This window comes from Glandiceps talaboti, chromosome 4 (genome assembly GCF_964340395.1).
Source record: "Glandiceps talaboti chromosome 4, keGlaTala1.1, whole genome shotgun sequence".
NCBI lineage: Eukaryota > Metazoa > Hemichordata > Enteropneusta > Spengelidae > Glandiceps > Glandiceps talaboti.
This window is the reverse complement of record NC_135552.1, coordinates 2,893,017-2,910,833: the sequence shown is the minus strand read 5'-3', so window position 1 is coordinate 2,910,833 and position 17,817 is coordinate 2,893,017. Positions and strand designations below refer to the sequence as shown.

The 17,817-nt window shown below is 35.0% G+C and overlaps 1 protein-coding gene across 1 annotated transcript in view; it reads right to left on the bottom strand.

Annotated features, from left to right (window-relative positions):
• Positions 1-12,041: 12,041 nt before the first annotated feature.
• LOC144434629 (methyltransferase-like protein 27) overlaps positions 12,042-17,817 on the bottom strand; it is an 8,725-nt gene continuing 2,949 nt past the window's right edge. Inside the window, exons 3-6 of the mRNA XM_078123118.1 lie at positions 17,505-17,624; positions 16,419-16,557; positions 15,047-15,142; positions 12,042-12,256 (exon numbers count right to left, since the gene is read on the bottom strand). Of these exons, the coding sequence (XP_077979244.1) occupies positions 12,087-12,256; positions 15,047-15,142; positions 16,419-16,557; positions 17,505-17,624 (525 nt within the window). The 3' untranslated portion in view covers positions 12,042-12,086. The remainder of the gene's footprint in view (positions 12,257-15,046; positions 15,143-16,418; positions 16,558-17,504; positions 17,625-17,817) is intronic.

Genomic DNA, 17,817 nt, shown 5'->3' with positions numbered 1-17,817 from the left:
TGGCTGTACATCTGAAACCAATAACACAGAGATAATATAATAAAAAAAAAACCCGGAAAACATAACCTGAACTAGAACAAAAAATATACCTACCCTATCTATTCTAAAATCGCAATCGGAACTACACAGCTTTTTTTTTGTTAGGCATTACGCTCAATTTTAGGATAGGTGGGGTAAGTAGACTTTTTTTCATATGTGAGAGTCTACTTCAGGTAGTTAATGTTTTCCATTGTTTTCCATATAGTCTCTGTGTTATTGGTTTCTTCCCATCAGATGTACAGCCATTACAGCTTGGAGGAACAGTTTTATATTGTCTTTTAAAGTGAATGTTTAGGGTCGACAGTGAAAAACTAGGTAGGGTCGGATAACCGGACCCATTAATTTTTTAGGTCTCGACTGGTATTTTACAAAGATTGAGCCTTTACAGTTGCAGCCAACGAGCAGATTTGTGGTTTTCTCTAATTATGTTATTCGAGAGATAGAATAGAGAGATAGAATAGAACCCCCCCCCCAAAAAAAAAAATGTGGGAGGGTGTTTAGCAGTCCTTGTGCTCTGTGCCCTAGCCTCCCCCCCACTGGTAGTGAAGGATATCTGTCCCTTCCTCTCCCTCCCAGATCACTGGGTTTCAACTTGCCCAACTGTCCACTGCCGGAATCATTTACCTAGCTATCCCGTACCTAAAAAAACAGATGTACTGTGTTCACTGTACTGACAATGCATAGTATAACAGTATCCCCCGTGCCCCTCCCCCTCCAATTCCATATTTCCCCTCCCACTGTATCAAAATCAGGACTTCCCCGCCATGCGCCACAATACGTCCTTGTTTGTTCTCCTCCCGCTACCGATCGAAAAAGAAATTGACTGTACCGCCTTTATACCTTGATAGCTTCTGTACGATAAGTATATATATATATATATATATATATATATATATATATATATATATATATATATATATATATATATATATATATATATATAAATGCATAAGGAACTAATAAACCAGTCCGTATATATAGCTGTTAAATCCGACGTTTCGAATAAATATTCTTTTTCAAAGGAAAAATTGGCAAGACAGAGAAATGCCAGGTGACTATATATATATATATATATATATATATATAACTCGGTGAGTATCAATCTGCTAAGACAGTGCTCTATACCGCAGTGGCAGAGCGTAATAGTTTTGGTAGTACTGGAACTCTTTCTTGGGTGTAACTCGGAGTTTCACGCATATTGCGATCATCAGACACTGATGATCATCAGACTGTCTGATGATCGCAATATGCGTGAAACTCCGAGTTACACCCAAGAAAGAGTTCCAGTACTACCAAAACTATATATATATATATATATATATATATTATATATATATATATATATATATATATATATATATATATATATATATATATATACTTTGTATATATATACATATATATATACATATATAATATATATATATTATATATATTATATATACATACATATATATATAATATATAATATATATATACACACATATATACATACATACATACATACATACATACATACATACATACATACATACATACATACATACATACATACATACATACATACATACATACATACATACATACATACATACATACATACATACATACATACATACATACATACATACATACATACATACATACATACATACATACATACATACATACATACATACATACATACATACATACATACATACATACATACATACATACATACATACATACATACATACATACATACCCAATCTAATTATCATGATTATTGGGTATTTTTTTAAATTTCAGGCGTATTCTATTGGGTTCTATTAGGTGCGTGCGAATTTAAGAACTTATCCCACGTATAACCGTTTATTTATATCACGCGCGGTTTTGTTCCATTATATTTAAAAATGTTCGGGTTTTCACCTGGCATTTCTCTGTCTCGCCAATTTTTCCTTTGAAAAAGAATATTTATTCGAAACGTCGGATTTAACAGCTATATATACGGACTGGTTTATTAGTTCCTTATGCATTTCTTTCTACATACATACATACATACATACATACATACATACATACATACATACATACATACATACATACATACATACATACATACATACATACATACATACATACATACATACATACATACATACATACATACATACATACATACATACATACATACATACATACATACATACATACATACATACATACATACATACATACATACTGTATATGATGACATTTCATGTGGCGGCTGCTATTACGTTTTCAAAATGAAAATGTTAAAAACTACTAGCTATAAATGCATACTGGACCATGTTTTTTACATAGCAAAATCGTTATCAACTCAACTTACCTGTCAATGCATTTTACGATAGGAAGTGGAGTCTACTGATCTCAAACGCAACGATTACGTAAATTTACACCGGTCTCAGCTTTCATGATGTACTCTCTACTCTACACATGTCTACTGTACAAACTTTGCATTATCGTCAAATCTGTATGTCTTCGAGGTGGAACTAACCCATCATCTCTTTCAACTTTTACTTCTCACACTACCATTGAGCTATTCGTACTAGTCTTCATAACAATTTGGTGCTCCTTTTGGCTTCATACTCCAGGGCGTGTTTTACACAGCCAACACAAGAGTTATGGTTTAGGGTTTCTTCAATACACCTGAAATAGCGCCCTCTAGCGAAGTAAAAGGTACGGAAAAATATTTGTTTCATACAAGTGCCTGTTACACGGCTGAAATGTTTGTTTGAATTACTTGAGATAGATATATTCGCATAATCGTGATAATTTTCTGGTCGCAAAAACGAGTCTTCGCGTATATAGATAGAATAAGAAGTGATTTTAGGTCCGTACCTTGAAACAATAATAAACGTGCGTGTTTTAACAATGGACGAAAATAACGAGTATGTAGGCTAAACGTCCAATTTCAATGTTAACTTTTAGATAAATTGCAACTGTAATTGAATTAAAGTTCGTGACCTGAAATAGCCTACCACTAGACTTCAAGAACTATCGCTACTTACACCTATCCCTCTATCTTAACTTACGTTTTTATTTTTTTTAATTTATTCTCTGTTCTTTCGGCAGCGGAAATCCAAAAATTCAAAATGTCAGTCAGGATGGCGGAATAGAGTAGCGATAGTTATTTTCAAGTCTACAGATAGGATAAATCTGAAACCCGGGATCAGAACTAGCCTAGAGGGTTGGCTATTGATTTGATAGTGAGCTATTGATTTGCACATTTCAAAATACAAAGTGCACTTGAAGCAAAGGTCGAACGTCTGAAGAAAAAACACAAACAACACTGAACGATAGCTTGATAAACGTAACTGTGATACAGACCTCGGATATTCTGTGCCAACAGAGTAAAGAAGGTTCATCTTCAGGCCGGTTAACAGAAGACTTGATATTTGAGAGAACCAATATTATGATATCTATACTCGACAATACCTTCAGCAGTTTAGTTGGCCTGGACCTTGTCTACACGTCCTGTCCTTTTGTACGTTATGTGACTCTTGGCACACCCCACCCCCACTAACAATGTGCCACGTGACAAATTAATCATTGACAACTTTGACAATTATGCCAGTGTATGCCACATTGTAAGATTGCAAAGATAATTTAGTGTACCAGAGTACCTAGCTATGGGAGCCGTCATTATTTGTGACCTGGGGGTCGGAGGAATCGGAAGGGGGGGGGGAAGGGGGTTCACTCAAAATCCTAAGCTAGAATTCGACGGGGGGTGGTTACTCAAAAACTGGGGAGTGAAGGGGTGAGCTACTCAAAATGTTTGCTAACACTGAAGCATAGAACACATCTATATATACACACTAACACAGTGTTTTTTTCTGTTAGAATTTTACAGTGCATATTGCATATATATACCCCCTATGAAAATGCATACATATTCGACATATACATGTAGTTTAATGTTTTTTAAGCCAGTACAGTGGTCCATAACAATCTGTAACACAAATTCATCAAACCGATACTAGTACATTATTGAGTTCTGCTACATGAAACAAATCATTAATTGATAAAGCAGAAAGGTTACGCCAGAATTATTTTAGCCACCCCTGCTGTCACCTACAGAGGAGATATAAATTTATAAGGTACAATGATATGTTATAATCTTAAAATAACAGTGATAACCAACTACACTAACGGTCCAAACGAGATTACTTTACAAAGGATGTGGATTTCACACGTGTTATTAAACCTATACAGGGAGGTACTTTAGCCAGCCACCTTCCATCTTCGTTAGGGAGAAAGACATTATCACCACCGCGATTGCTAGTGATTGGAAGGAGACACGTACCTCCAAAGCTGAAAACTTTTTTGAAAAGAAGACGATGGAGGAGGCCATTTAGTATGGTGGCCCACAGGTGACAGACGAAAACTAAATTTGTGCTATAACGAAAACTAATTTTGAGGGCAAAATATTTAATAAAAGGATAACACTTTTATTTCATATGACAAAACATTAATTTCTTGGGTCAATATAGAAATACCAAAGCAAAAAACTACAATTTCTGTGACAAATAAATTCTTTTTACAGAGCAGAAAATTAATTTGCGAAACGATAATTTTTATTCGTGTGGCCCAAACTTTATTTTCGAGTGATAACATTTAAGTTGCGGGATAAAATGTTTAATTGTTGGTGCAATGTTTGAAACATTGGAACCGTTTTTTCTAAAGTTTTCTAACAAGACTTAAAATACCTCATTGCAAATTATTAATCCTTAGAGCAGTACACCAAGTTTTCGTGAAAAAACTCTGAATTTGTGGAAAAAGTATGTAAATGTCAAGCCGGAATAAGAATTTAAGTCAATTACAATCTTATACTCTGACTGCAGAAACAACATTTGTCACCGTACAACCTCCTTTTATAATCGACAAGATTTACTTAACACAGGATGCAACATTAATGTTTGGGGACGAAACATTAATATGCGAGGACAAAACTTTCTTTTTGCTTGACGGAAGTTGGACTGCATGACGGAAATTGATTATATATCCCACAATCCTCGGCACACTCTTGGCAGCTATTTCAACTTCGCGACCAGCACTATATCTGATCATGTCAAGTGGTAAACACATCAATTGTTTCCAGTGTATACATGTTTTTTCTCTGTCTGTCTGTCTGTCTGTCTGTCTGTCTGTCTGTCTGTCTGTCTGTCTGTCTGTCTGTCTGTCTGTCTGTCTGTCTGTCTGTCTGTCTGTCTGTCTGTCTGTCTGTCTGTCTGTCTGTTTGTCTGTTCAATTCAATTCAATTCAATTCAATTCATTTCAATTCAATAACTTTATTATCCGTATATGAATGCGGAAATTTGTCTTTCGGCTCAAAACACAATTTACACAAGTACAATATATACATATACATTACAGTGAGTTTAAAAGGACTTTACAGTGAGTTTAAAATAGACACAGCTGTTGGAACGAACGATTTTTAAAAAAGGTTTTTCCTTGCAAGAGGCATTCTGTAACGGCGACCAGATGGGAGCTTAGTGAAAGAATTATGTAAGGGGTGCATATAATCATTGATTATTTTCTGGGCTTTCCTGTTAACTGCCGTATGATAATGACATGCCAGTGTTGTTTGACGACAGCCAATGATCTTCTCTTGTTTACTCTTGTTTTTAACCGTGAGATTACCATACCAGAGGATTATATTGAAAGTCAAAACACTTTCAATAATAGACCTATACACTAATTGCAGCACGTTCTGACTGACATCGAATGACTTTAATTTCCTAAGGAGATATAGTCTCTGTTGAGCCTTTTTCGCAATATAGTCTGTGTTTTCGGCGAAGGAGAGCTTGCCATCGAGAATTGACCCAAGGTATTTGAAACTAGTAACAACTTCAACAGAATCTCCATTCATTGATACAGGTGTAAATTGGTCAGTTACTTTATGTGCTACAACTAATTATTTTGTTTTTGAAACATTCATTTCTAAAAAGCTGTTTTTACACCAATTCTTTAAATATTCAGCTAAAGAGTCTTCATCAAGTAACAGACCAACAAGTGCCATGTCATCGGAAAATTTAAACAGACAACTTATTGCAGAATTACATCTCATGTGATCAGTACAAATTGAAAATAATGTTGGTGACAACACGCAACCTTGGGAAGCACCAGCATTCAGTACAATTTGATATAATCACCAACTTTAATCACACGCAAAACATGTACTATTAAAAGGCCATGATGTATTGTACATAGATTAATAGTTTGCAATGAGGCATTTTAAGTCTTGTTAGAAAACTTTAGAAAAAACGGTTCTAATATTTCAACATTGCACCAACAATTAAACATTTTATCCCGCAACTTAAATGTTATCACTCGAAAATAAAGTTTGGGCCACACGAATAAAAATTATCGTTTCGCAAATTAATTTTCTGCTCTGTAAAAAGAATTTATTTGTCACAGAAATTGTAGTTTTTTGCTTTGATATTTCTATACCCAAGAAATTAATGTTTTGTCATATGAAATAAAAGTGTTATCCTTTTATTGAATATTTTGCCCTCAAAATTAGTTTTCGTTATAGCAAAAATTTAGTTTTCGTCTGTCACCTGTGGGCCACCGTAGTGGGCCGCCGTAGTAAATGACTTATCCTGAAGTTTAATTTGGTTCCAAAAATCACGAATAAAGGGCAAAACATTTCCAAGACTTTTGGACCATCAGACTTTTGATGGCCCAATGACTGCTCAGCCCCTTCCCATTTTGTAAAGTTTTGCTCTCATTCCTTTTAGTGCACGTTGGATATGCAACAGCTTAGTTTAATCTCAATTCACTCTTGTATGCATCATCAGAGCTAAGCCAAGTAAACCACTGTATAAGATATTATATAATTTGGAATTCAAATGTATATTGTTACATGTATTATTCAGAAAATATAAAGAAATCTCCTTAATTTTGAAACAAAGTGTGCATTTTACTAACATGCAAAGCCTGCATGAGGACATAGTGCCCCTCACACACACACACACACACACACACACACACACACACACACACACACGCACGCACACACACACACACACACATACACACACACATGAAATGTACATGTAAATAAACGGCATAAACAAAAGTAATCATTTCTGAGTAAATAAAAGTAACCACACTAGAGTATAATGTATTAAGTGTGCAAACGTCACAAACGATGAACGTGTTCACCCATTTTGCTCACAAATATGTACAAGCATTTTTAATAGTACACAACACTAATTTAATAGACTAAGTACACTTTTTAAAAAATAGTACACACTTTTTTTACGCATCGTATTTTATCATTTTTTCTGTTTGATTACAAAATGTACACGATATTATTCTATGTTGATTTAAAAATATTTTATTTAAAGGTGATTCAAAATGCTCACATTCACTATCGCTAATTTGCTAGACTACATGTTTGTGAAATGCATTCTGGTTTTAAAACTTTTCAAAAGCGTCTGCAAACACCTTAAAATGACCTTTTTTCAGTCACTTCCCTTCGGATTTACTTCGAGAGTTTTCGGGTATTTCCGGTCCCACCTAGACCACGGGATTTTATGACGTCATAGAGAGACATGGTTAGCACGTAGCCTATGACGAGCGTAGTCAACAGGTGAATAAAACTCAACAGCATTGTGAAAAAATACATTGCTGGTGGTTGTAATAGACATCAGTAAACAAAAACTACACTCTACATGTCTTATTAACCAACATTTACCGATATTTACTCACACTTTCCCGTGGTCTAGGTGAGCATTTTGAATCACCTTTAATAAAACCTGATTTGGGGTAATACTTTTTATGACCTTTATTGTTACAAAAGTTCATGAAAAAAACGAACTGAATTAAATACGCGTGGGAATGTTTTATTAATAAACAAAACCTAATTACAATTATTTTGTAATCTGACTGCTTATTTCAGTATAATCTGATAAAAATATTAAGTGAGATTGATTTAATTCCTGCATTGCATATACTGTTTTCTTCCTTTGTACTTTATAATGCTTGGAGACATAGAAGTAGGATGTGATATCCAAAGTACGACACAACCAATGAAAACAAATGACTTGCAATCATAGCATTTGTACAAGTATTGGGTAACCATATCGTTTCGTCTGTTAGATTGTAATCATGTTGTATTGTGTTTTCAAAATGTAATTTATTGCGAGTGAAGAGAAAGAAACACCTTGCCCAAAATTAGTAGATCAACTAGTACGTGGAAAATTCGAGTTGATTTTGTACTCATTGACAGTAGAAGTGCATCCATTGAATGTGTAATCATCACTCCGGCTAGATACTATTATGTTTTCAGTTTTATAACGAGTCGTCTATCCTTACCATCCCAATAATGACTTTATTTACCGCCAGGTTTTTCCTCTCCAGCCCACTAGCCAGCCAACCAACCAACCAACTACTTCATATCAATGCGCCACCTCTGAGTGAATATTACTCACCACTCTCTTTGGGAGTAAACTATATATGATGTCCTTCCCTTACATCTCTGCACACCCTGAATTTGTCATTACTGGTCCAATTGCTGTGAACAACCAGCCATGTACGTTTTCACCCGCTTTTACTTCACTCATCGGAAATTAACTTAGACCTCACACGTGAACAACCAGCCATGTACGTTTTCACCCGCTTTTACTTCACACATCGGAAATTAACTTTTAGACCTCACACGTTTCCCTATATATATCTTCAATTCAATTCGATATACATATAGCTATGAATGTAACCAATGCAAACACTATGTGTTTTCAGTCATACTTCATTAGCTAGCTATGGTGTAACTCAAGATATTCTACAACACTCAGAGTGGTACAGTTAATTGCTGGCAACTATGTTTACAGTGAATCTGTCGCTGGCAAGAGTTCATGTATAAAGAACTATTACAGGTGGTTGTTCCTTCAAGGTATTGAGATGTTCCTGTCTATTTTACTTTCTAGTGATCTTATTGCTACACTGCAAAATACACCGTGTCGTTCAACTGATGTAATGTAAGAGGGTGCAGGCCGATAGACTTAGTACGACACGTCTTAGCTTACAGACTACTTTATCGTCAAACCCCTTGCTATTAATCACAAAATCATTAAATATATATATATATATATATATATATATATATATATATATATATATATATATATATATATATATATATATATATAGTGTGTTACTTACACAGCATAAATCCATGGGAAACTATAATTACTTACAGTTAATACAACTTTATATTAAACGTTTTTCAAAAGCATCAAAAACACCCTCAGTCAATTAAAAAAATGCCCGGCCCATTAGTCATTGTTGCAAATATATGAATCAGATGTTGTCAGCATTAGTAGTATATTGTAAGTAGCATCACCTTTAGCTGCGTTTAAGTTATATTGTTAACAATGTAAATAATAATAATAAGTAAGTATGGAATATGAAAAGTGTCAATGTATATCTGACATCACAGTGTGGATGACGCAATGTGTATATCCACATGTGTAAATATATCGTTTTTAAAACTTCATTTTCATTCTTGATCATATTGATCCCTAGAAAAACACATGGAAAGTATAATTTGTAGATCTTGCTAAAAATGAACATACCGCCATGAACTCATACCATATATTCCAGTACATAACCCATTGGTATTGTGTAAGAAATGCATAGATCACAAGTTGTAACAAGTATAATGTTATCTAGTCTATCAGCTAGCCCTCGGATGTTCTTCCGATAAAATACGACACACAGCCGAACAACGCTATCGAGGATGGAATATCCGAGGTCTAGCGAATGTCATCAGGATATAAATAACTGCCAATCAGATAACCGTATTAGCGACAAGCACAAACAGAGGACAATAGCTAAATTTTCATGCATATTCATCTTAAGGAGGGGCTTGTATAAATAACCACCAATGCGTTAACTGAAATGTGTGAATGACAACGTCTACACACTCATCAAACTCACAATTACCATAAACCGATAAGCCATAGTAATGACGTAAATATGTTTGTCAACACTTGCATGCAGAGATTCCCCGAGGTCATAGGTTATTGAATATATTAAAGTATATATATGCATAGATGGCCCAACCCACCGCTCAATGTAATCTCAATGGAATGTCCGGTCTGAAAATGACATTCGCTAGACTGTTCGGGCAAGCCCTCACATGCGAACTTCGTTCGCTTATAGTTATAGCATCGAAAGAAAGCCCGAACGTCTAGCAGCAAGACTAAATGTTATCCTGAGCTATGCACATGTCTTTATTCAAGTTGACGCCGAATTTTCGTTTACATGTATATCACAACAGAACAAATCGTGACCAGGTCATCAGCGCATAATGAATTAAGATCAGACTATTCTGAAACAAATGCAGTCAAAGTAAAATGAAAGTAATATTTTGAATCGACACATTTTCGTTTCATATGGAGTGTGTGTGTGTGTGGGGGGGGGGGGGAGGGGGGTATAGGTAGTGTGTCCGAAATTGCAATGACGGGGTAGTATAAAAGGAATAAGTACGAGATGTCAAATACAATAAGGACAAAACGTAAATCCTTTAAATGGTTGTTTATTACTTATTTAGCTACTGCAACTTTAATGATATAAATAACTAAACAACAATGTACAGCTTGGCTATACTGGAATCAACACCATGGATAGACATCAGAGAGTTAAGTCAACATCAATCATGTCTTCTCATTTTGAATTTAATTATTTCAACAAACAGGAGAGAAAGAAGTATAGAAATAAATATATTGAAAATCTTAACCGTGTTTGTCAATTTTTGCCCCCCCCCCAATCTTCCGAGTATACCCTGAAAAGGGGTAGGGTGGCACAATGGGTTATGTGCGTCCATCCACGAGTCCGTCAGCCTGCAGTCGCATCTGGTCCGTTGACGATATTATCAATATACATACATACATACATACATGCATACATACATACATACATACATACATACATACATACATGCACGCATGCAATTTGGAAGTGAAGGGTGAAGCTCATGTTAAATACCAATAACCAACGATTGTTTGGAGCCCTCCCTGTTAAATTTCATTGACCCCTCAAGCTGGTCGTAATGGTACTCTTGACCATTACATCAATGTTTGCAGGTGTGAAGTTTATACTATTAAATTTAATTTAATAACAAGTTCCCTTTCAGTAACATCACTAAAGAAGAACGCGATGTTATTTCATCTCTAAGAAAGCGCGATGATATTGTTATTAAACCTGCTGATAAAGGCGGAGCGGTAGTTGTTTGGTATAAAGATCTGTATGTAGCAGAGGCAGAGAGACAACTTTTAAACACGGAATTTTACCAGGAATTGGAAGGTGATACTACAGAAGACGTGTACCATCTCACCTTATCACTCACACTGACCGTGAATGTTCGACTGTACGTCGTCTTGGTGATCGTTTCATGGAACATCTCCGTTTGACCAGACAAAAGAATCGTTACTATCCCGTATCTATGCATTTATTACTAACAATCATAGTGTATCAGATATGTCTATTTCAGGAATTTGTAAGGTTTCTGGCGATGAGAATCAATTGGGGTTGAAGGAAGAGGAAACCATTTTCTGTCTCGGAACACTGGAACCCCTAGGAATTGATAGATTATTAACATAATTCCCTGTCTAACTACGATTATTGTATATTTCAGGCGTGTTCTATTGGGTTCTTTTTGGTGAGTGTGAATTTTAGAACTTTTCACGCCGTATAACCGTCAATCTCGCGCGGTAGTTGTCAGATATAATCAGGTGTTTACCTATTATGTCTCGCCTTGAATTCCTTGAAAAAGAATATTTATTCGAAAAGTCGGATTACATCTATTTATTCGGACTGTCTCATTCATTCCTTATGCATTCTTTCTACCTACCTACCTACCTACCTACCTACATACGTACATACATACGTACGTACGTACGTACATACATACATACATACATACATACATACATACATACATACATACACATATGGGCGAGCACGCACACACACACATCTACGTATATGTATCACTCGTTGACAAGTTTGCTTCAAAAAAGTACTTTTATAGTATATATATAAGCTCCTGCATCTCGAAAATAGTCAGGAATGTAGTGTTTATCTTCGAGCTCCATAGTTTTGTTGGCAATCAAGGTCCTATATGTATCACCTTCGAGAATGTGTGTGTATTCTTCATTCACGGTTAGGACTATATATCCTCCTGTTTGGGTTTGAAAATGATACATTTGTAATGATATCTATACAAGTTTAATTCCATTCAATCATATACAAAAATAGTCAAATGCAAAAGAACAACAACAAGGGGCTGAACAGACCCTTTTTACTGTCAACAAAATGCCACCCACCCCCTTTCTCATTTTTACAGCCCCTCCGCGCCTTCCAGTCCCTCTTTCAAACACATAGAACCCCAGGGAAAGCCCACCACCCCAACGGCCTGGGCACTGCACTGTATCATCTGTAGAAAGGGGGCTAAAAAGTGGGTCAGCCGTTCCTGGCGGTGGCATGACATTCTGAAATCATTGCATAATATTACATACAACAGATAACCTTGATATTAACTTCCCTCAGCTTGTTTACATGCTGGCCAAACTTTTGTTAGCTGACAAAATAGCTGACAGCATGACCCATTTCTTGACAGTTCCGGTTGAAGCAATACAACCAGGTTGTGTATCCACAACAGACCAGATTTAAACTGAATACCTCCCGTAAGGGCAAAACTATAGATTGGTCCTACACATTGTCGGAATGCAAAATTCTGGGCAATAGCTATTATACATGATGTACCCCTTAATTGGAAAATTAATTATATGAAACTGTATGTGAATTTTGGAGCCTGCATAGTTAAAATATTGCCAATTATCGATAAAAACATTAATTATGCTCTACAAGCTTTAAAGGACACATAATGCATCAATGTATATACTAAATTATCTGAAATCTAAAGCTTGCATTCTAAACAGCTCGACATTGCCTAATTATCAAAAAGTATTGTTTATGCAAATTAAACATTACAAAGAAAATCTACACAAAAATAAATCAAACACGTGTGAGTTGTAATGGTAGATGTATGTAACAAGTTAAATAAGAAAACGCATATGTCCTATCAAGTTTGTACCTTACAGTGTTAATGAAGAATTTGCATAATTAATGATTTTCGGTAATTAGGCTATATCTTAAGACGACATACTTCAATTTCAATACAATTTAGTGTATACGTTAAACATAACAAAGTGCATATCTCCTATAAAAGTTGTTGATATCGCTTAAAGATTTAGTGAATAATTTGCATAATTAATGATTTTCGGTAATTAGGCTATATCTTAAGACTACATACTTCAATTTCAATACAATTTAGTGTATACGTTAAACATAACAAAGTGCATATCTCCTATAAAAGTTGTTGATATCGCTTAAAGATTTAGTGAATAATTTGCATAATTAATGATTTTCGGTAATTAGACTATATCTTAAGACTACATACTTCAATTTCAATACAATTTAGTGTATACGTTAAACATAACAAAATGCATATCTCCTATAAAAGTTGTTGATATCGCTTAAAGATTTAGTGAATAATTTGCATAATTAATTATTTTCGGTAATTAGGCTATATCTTAAGACTACATACTTCAATTTCAATATAATTTACTTCATACATTAAACATAACAGAATTTATACGCCCTAGGCATACAGTTTGTTGATGTATCATTACAGTGTTAATGACTAATTTGCATGATTAATGATTTTCGGTAATTAGGATATATCATAAGAATGCATACTTGAATTTCAATATAATTTAGTACATACGTTAACAACAAAGTGGATATGTCCTGTAAAATCTGTTGATATAGCTTACAGTTTTAATGAAAAATTTACATAATTAATGATTTTAGGTAATTAGGCTGTATCTTCAAAATGCAAGCTTCAAATTTCGTATAATATGGTACATATATCAACCATAATAATACGCACCTGTCCTATGAAGTTTGTTGCTACAACTTTTACCTTTAATGAGTATTTTGAATAATGAACGATATTCAGTAATTAAGCAGTATCATGCACTTTTCAAATTCCGTATAATTTGGCACACACATACTAAGAAAGCACGCTTTTCCAAAAACAAATCCTGTTACCATAGTTTTTTTAGTTTAATGAGTTATTTGCTTAATTAGTGATTCCCTTACGGGAGGCATTCAGTTTAAATTAAATCTGGTTTTGTTAAGTTTTGACACAGAGTGTAAAGGTCAGGGCCAAATATAGAGATACTAATAGAAAGGTCATATGGATAGATACTTGAATGAAGAACCTCTTTCATTTTTGTTCTTAAACTACTGTAAAGATTGTGGCCACTATTCTATTGATATAAGAAGCAACATGATGCATGTGCATATGTCTTTTGTTCAGTACACATTTGGACACGATTTGAAAGAAACTGATCACACTTAAGTACCACAAATCGTACAAAAAGCACAATATGCAAAAAATGTCACATCAGTGAAGTCTCCAGATATCTTATATGGTTCCTGAGCTGCTGCACACATTGTGGATTTCCACACCATTTATAACGACCTTTCAGTAAATTAATGCATGTGTGTTTTTCCCTTCTTCTTTATTATCTGTATAGATGCCCATGATCGAATAACATGCAGGTCACACTTACATATCACAAATTGTCTGCAATGTGCAAGAATTAGCTCGCTATCGACAAATGACCCTCTTAAAGGGAACAGATGCTTTGTGCATTCTGTATGTTTAATAAATACTTGGATATTCTAAATGAGGTCAAATGCATTGGTTTCATTCATTGTCACTTGTCAGTATCGAGTTGGCATCAATCTGAACTACGGCGGGGGTGACGTAGGGCTTTGCTAGGGAACTTCTGAAATGAAATTGGACAATGCATGCAAAAATGACATATTAAGGACGAACAGGTGGGTGGAACCCATGGTAATAGTGACTCTTTTGGGGACTAGAAAACTTTGAGCATACCTGGTTTCACTATTCGTGTCCACTCAAGCAGACAACTGTCTTTTAGATGTCCAGTTCCTACAAATATACCACAACCAACGATTGCATCATAATCATCTGTTTTGAAAGAACGAATGAAAATTATAGCTTCCTAAGATGATTAGTGTATGTGACAATAAAACTTGTTTTCAATACTGAAAAATGTGATGGTGTATTAAAAAGTATAAGAACATATGGTTTCACTCTAGACGGTAAATTGGCACCACAAACGTACAGATACAATAACATAGATACATAGATATGCAGTTATACCTCGAACCTGATACAAAGATACATACATACATACATACATACATACATACACACACACACACATGCACGCACACGCACACGCACACACACACATACATACATACATACATACATACATACATACATACATACATACATACATGTACATACATACATACATACATACATACATACATACATACATACATACATTAAGAGATGCATGCATGCATAATCTAGCTATTCGAGACCTTCGTTCAAACCTTTTCACAATTTTCCAGAAAGGGACATTAACAAAAACTGTTGTGTCCTTTTTCCTTTAAATGGTGACATACTGAACGATTTTAACAACATATCGTTTCTATCATTTTAGTGTTCACTGAGATTATCAAATCATATGTTTTGAAGGAAAATACCCAGTCGTGTTGGTTTTGCTTGATCACACTTTCTCTGACGTTATCAGAAAGTCTAATGCACGCACCTGCAAACTATGTATGGCAGGGTATTTTTATTTTTATAGTATATGTAAATGTGACCATAAAATGGAATATTAATGCTAATGCCTTTGATATCTTACAATGGCCCCTAATTTAAATCAAAAACGTTTATTATACCTTTTTTCACTTTCTTATTTCGAAAAAACCAGAAAGGATTTTAGAGATGGCCGTAAATAACGACGGATTATGCATGCATGTAAACGAACATGCATACATGCATGCTTGTATACATTACATACATACATACATACATACATACATACATACATACATACATAGAAATGCATATGGAACTTATAAATCAGTCCGTTTAAATAGATGTAAAATCCGACGTTTCGAATAAATATTTTTTTTCAAAGGAAATATCGGCGAGATACAGAAATGCTAGGTAAACACCTGAACATATCTGAATGTACATCTATACGGACTGATTTATAAGTTCCATATGCATTTCTTTGTACTACAGTCCTAGCAGCATTATTTTTTACTACTCTATTACATACATACATACATACATACATACATACATACATACACACACACATACATACATACATACATATATACATTTCCTGTTTCTTGTTTACATATTTATCATACTCTACCGTTTTGAACACCTTCAAGTGGTTCTGGTCCTAATTCTGCACACATGATAGTCAAGTAGATCCCTTTATCACGCGCAATGGCTAGACTTTCTGTAGACATGTCGACACCATCTAAGTTATCATATCCCAATGCCTGCAGCTGTATAAATACAATGAAATGATATAATTGCATATGCAGTTGTATAGAATTATTTACTGTGTTATTAGATAACTGTTACTATATTGACAGGCCTAAGACAATGAAACGTCAAAAATATAAAAGGAAAATTGTTATTATATGATTAGTATGATACATACGATTTCATTGGTCAACAAACTATGATGTATTTTGCCCCCTTGATAAGCTCTGTAATGTGAGTGTAGTTGATAGGTTAACCTTATACCTTAACCTTATAAATAGACTCTTTCTCAACGTTATACTCGGCATGCAGGGATCTAGAGATAACTGTATGTCATCAACGTTATACTCGGCATGTAGGGATATAGAGATAACTGTATGTCATCAACGTTATACTCGGCATGCAGGGATATAGAGATAATTGCATGTCATCAACGTTATACTCGGCATGTAGGGATATAGAGATAACTGCATGTCATCAACGTTATACTCGGCATGCAGGGATATAGAGATAATTGCATGTCATCAACGTTATACTCGGCATGTAGGGATATAGAGATAACTGCATGTCATCAACGTTATACTCGGCATGCAGGGATATAGAGATAACTGCATGTCATCAACGTTATACTCGACATGCAGGGATCTAGAGATAACTGCATGTCATCAACGTTATACTCGGCATGCAGGGATATAGAGATAACTGTATGTCATCAACGTTATACTCGGCATGCAGGGATATAGAGATAACTGCATGTCATCAACGTTTCTAAAAAATGTTATATTGCGGAGTGGAAGAAGTTTCACCAATGGAGGTCACGTGGGGGATGGGATGGAGTGAGGCTTAACTATAAGAATTTGGAGTTTTTCATCCCACATTCGTCCCTAACAACCACCAAACACGCGAGTCTTGTCAAACCGCATAATATTTCGATATAGTGTTTAGATGACAGTTTGATATGCCATACCTCATTGCCAACAAACCCTGTTCCACAACCACAGTCCAGTATCCTTGCGTGTTTGTCGCCCATTACTTTGGACAGAGCTTTTGCTGTATGTTTTGCCCCATTATAATTATTTGCAAGGTCCTGTCAATTAAAAAAGTTCATTGTAATGTCAAATATTTACGTACACAACAGATGATAACGTGGAGAGTTTTGATAAATTAGCTTCTGTGAAGTAAAGTGGAAAGGAAAAGGTAAAAAGAGTGCATTAGGTAGCACTACGTGTAACACATACTTGTATAGCTAATTGCCTGCCATTGGCCATGTAGGTATCAAA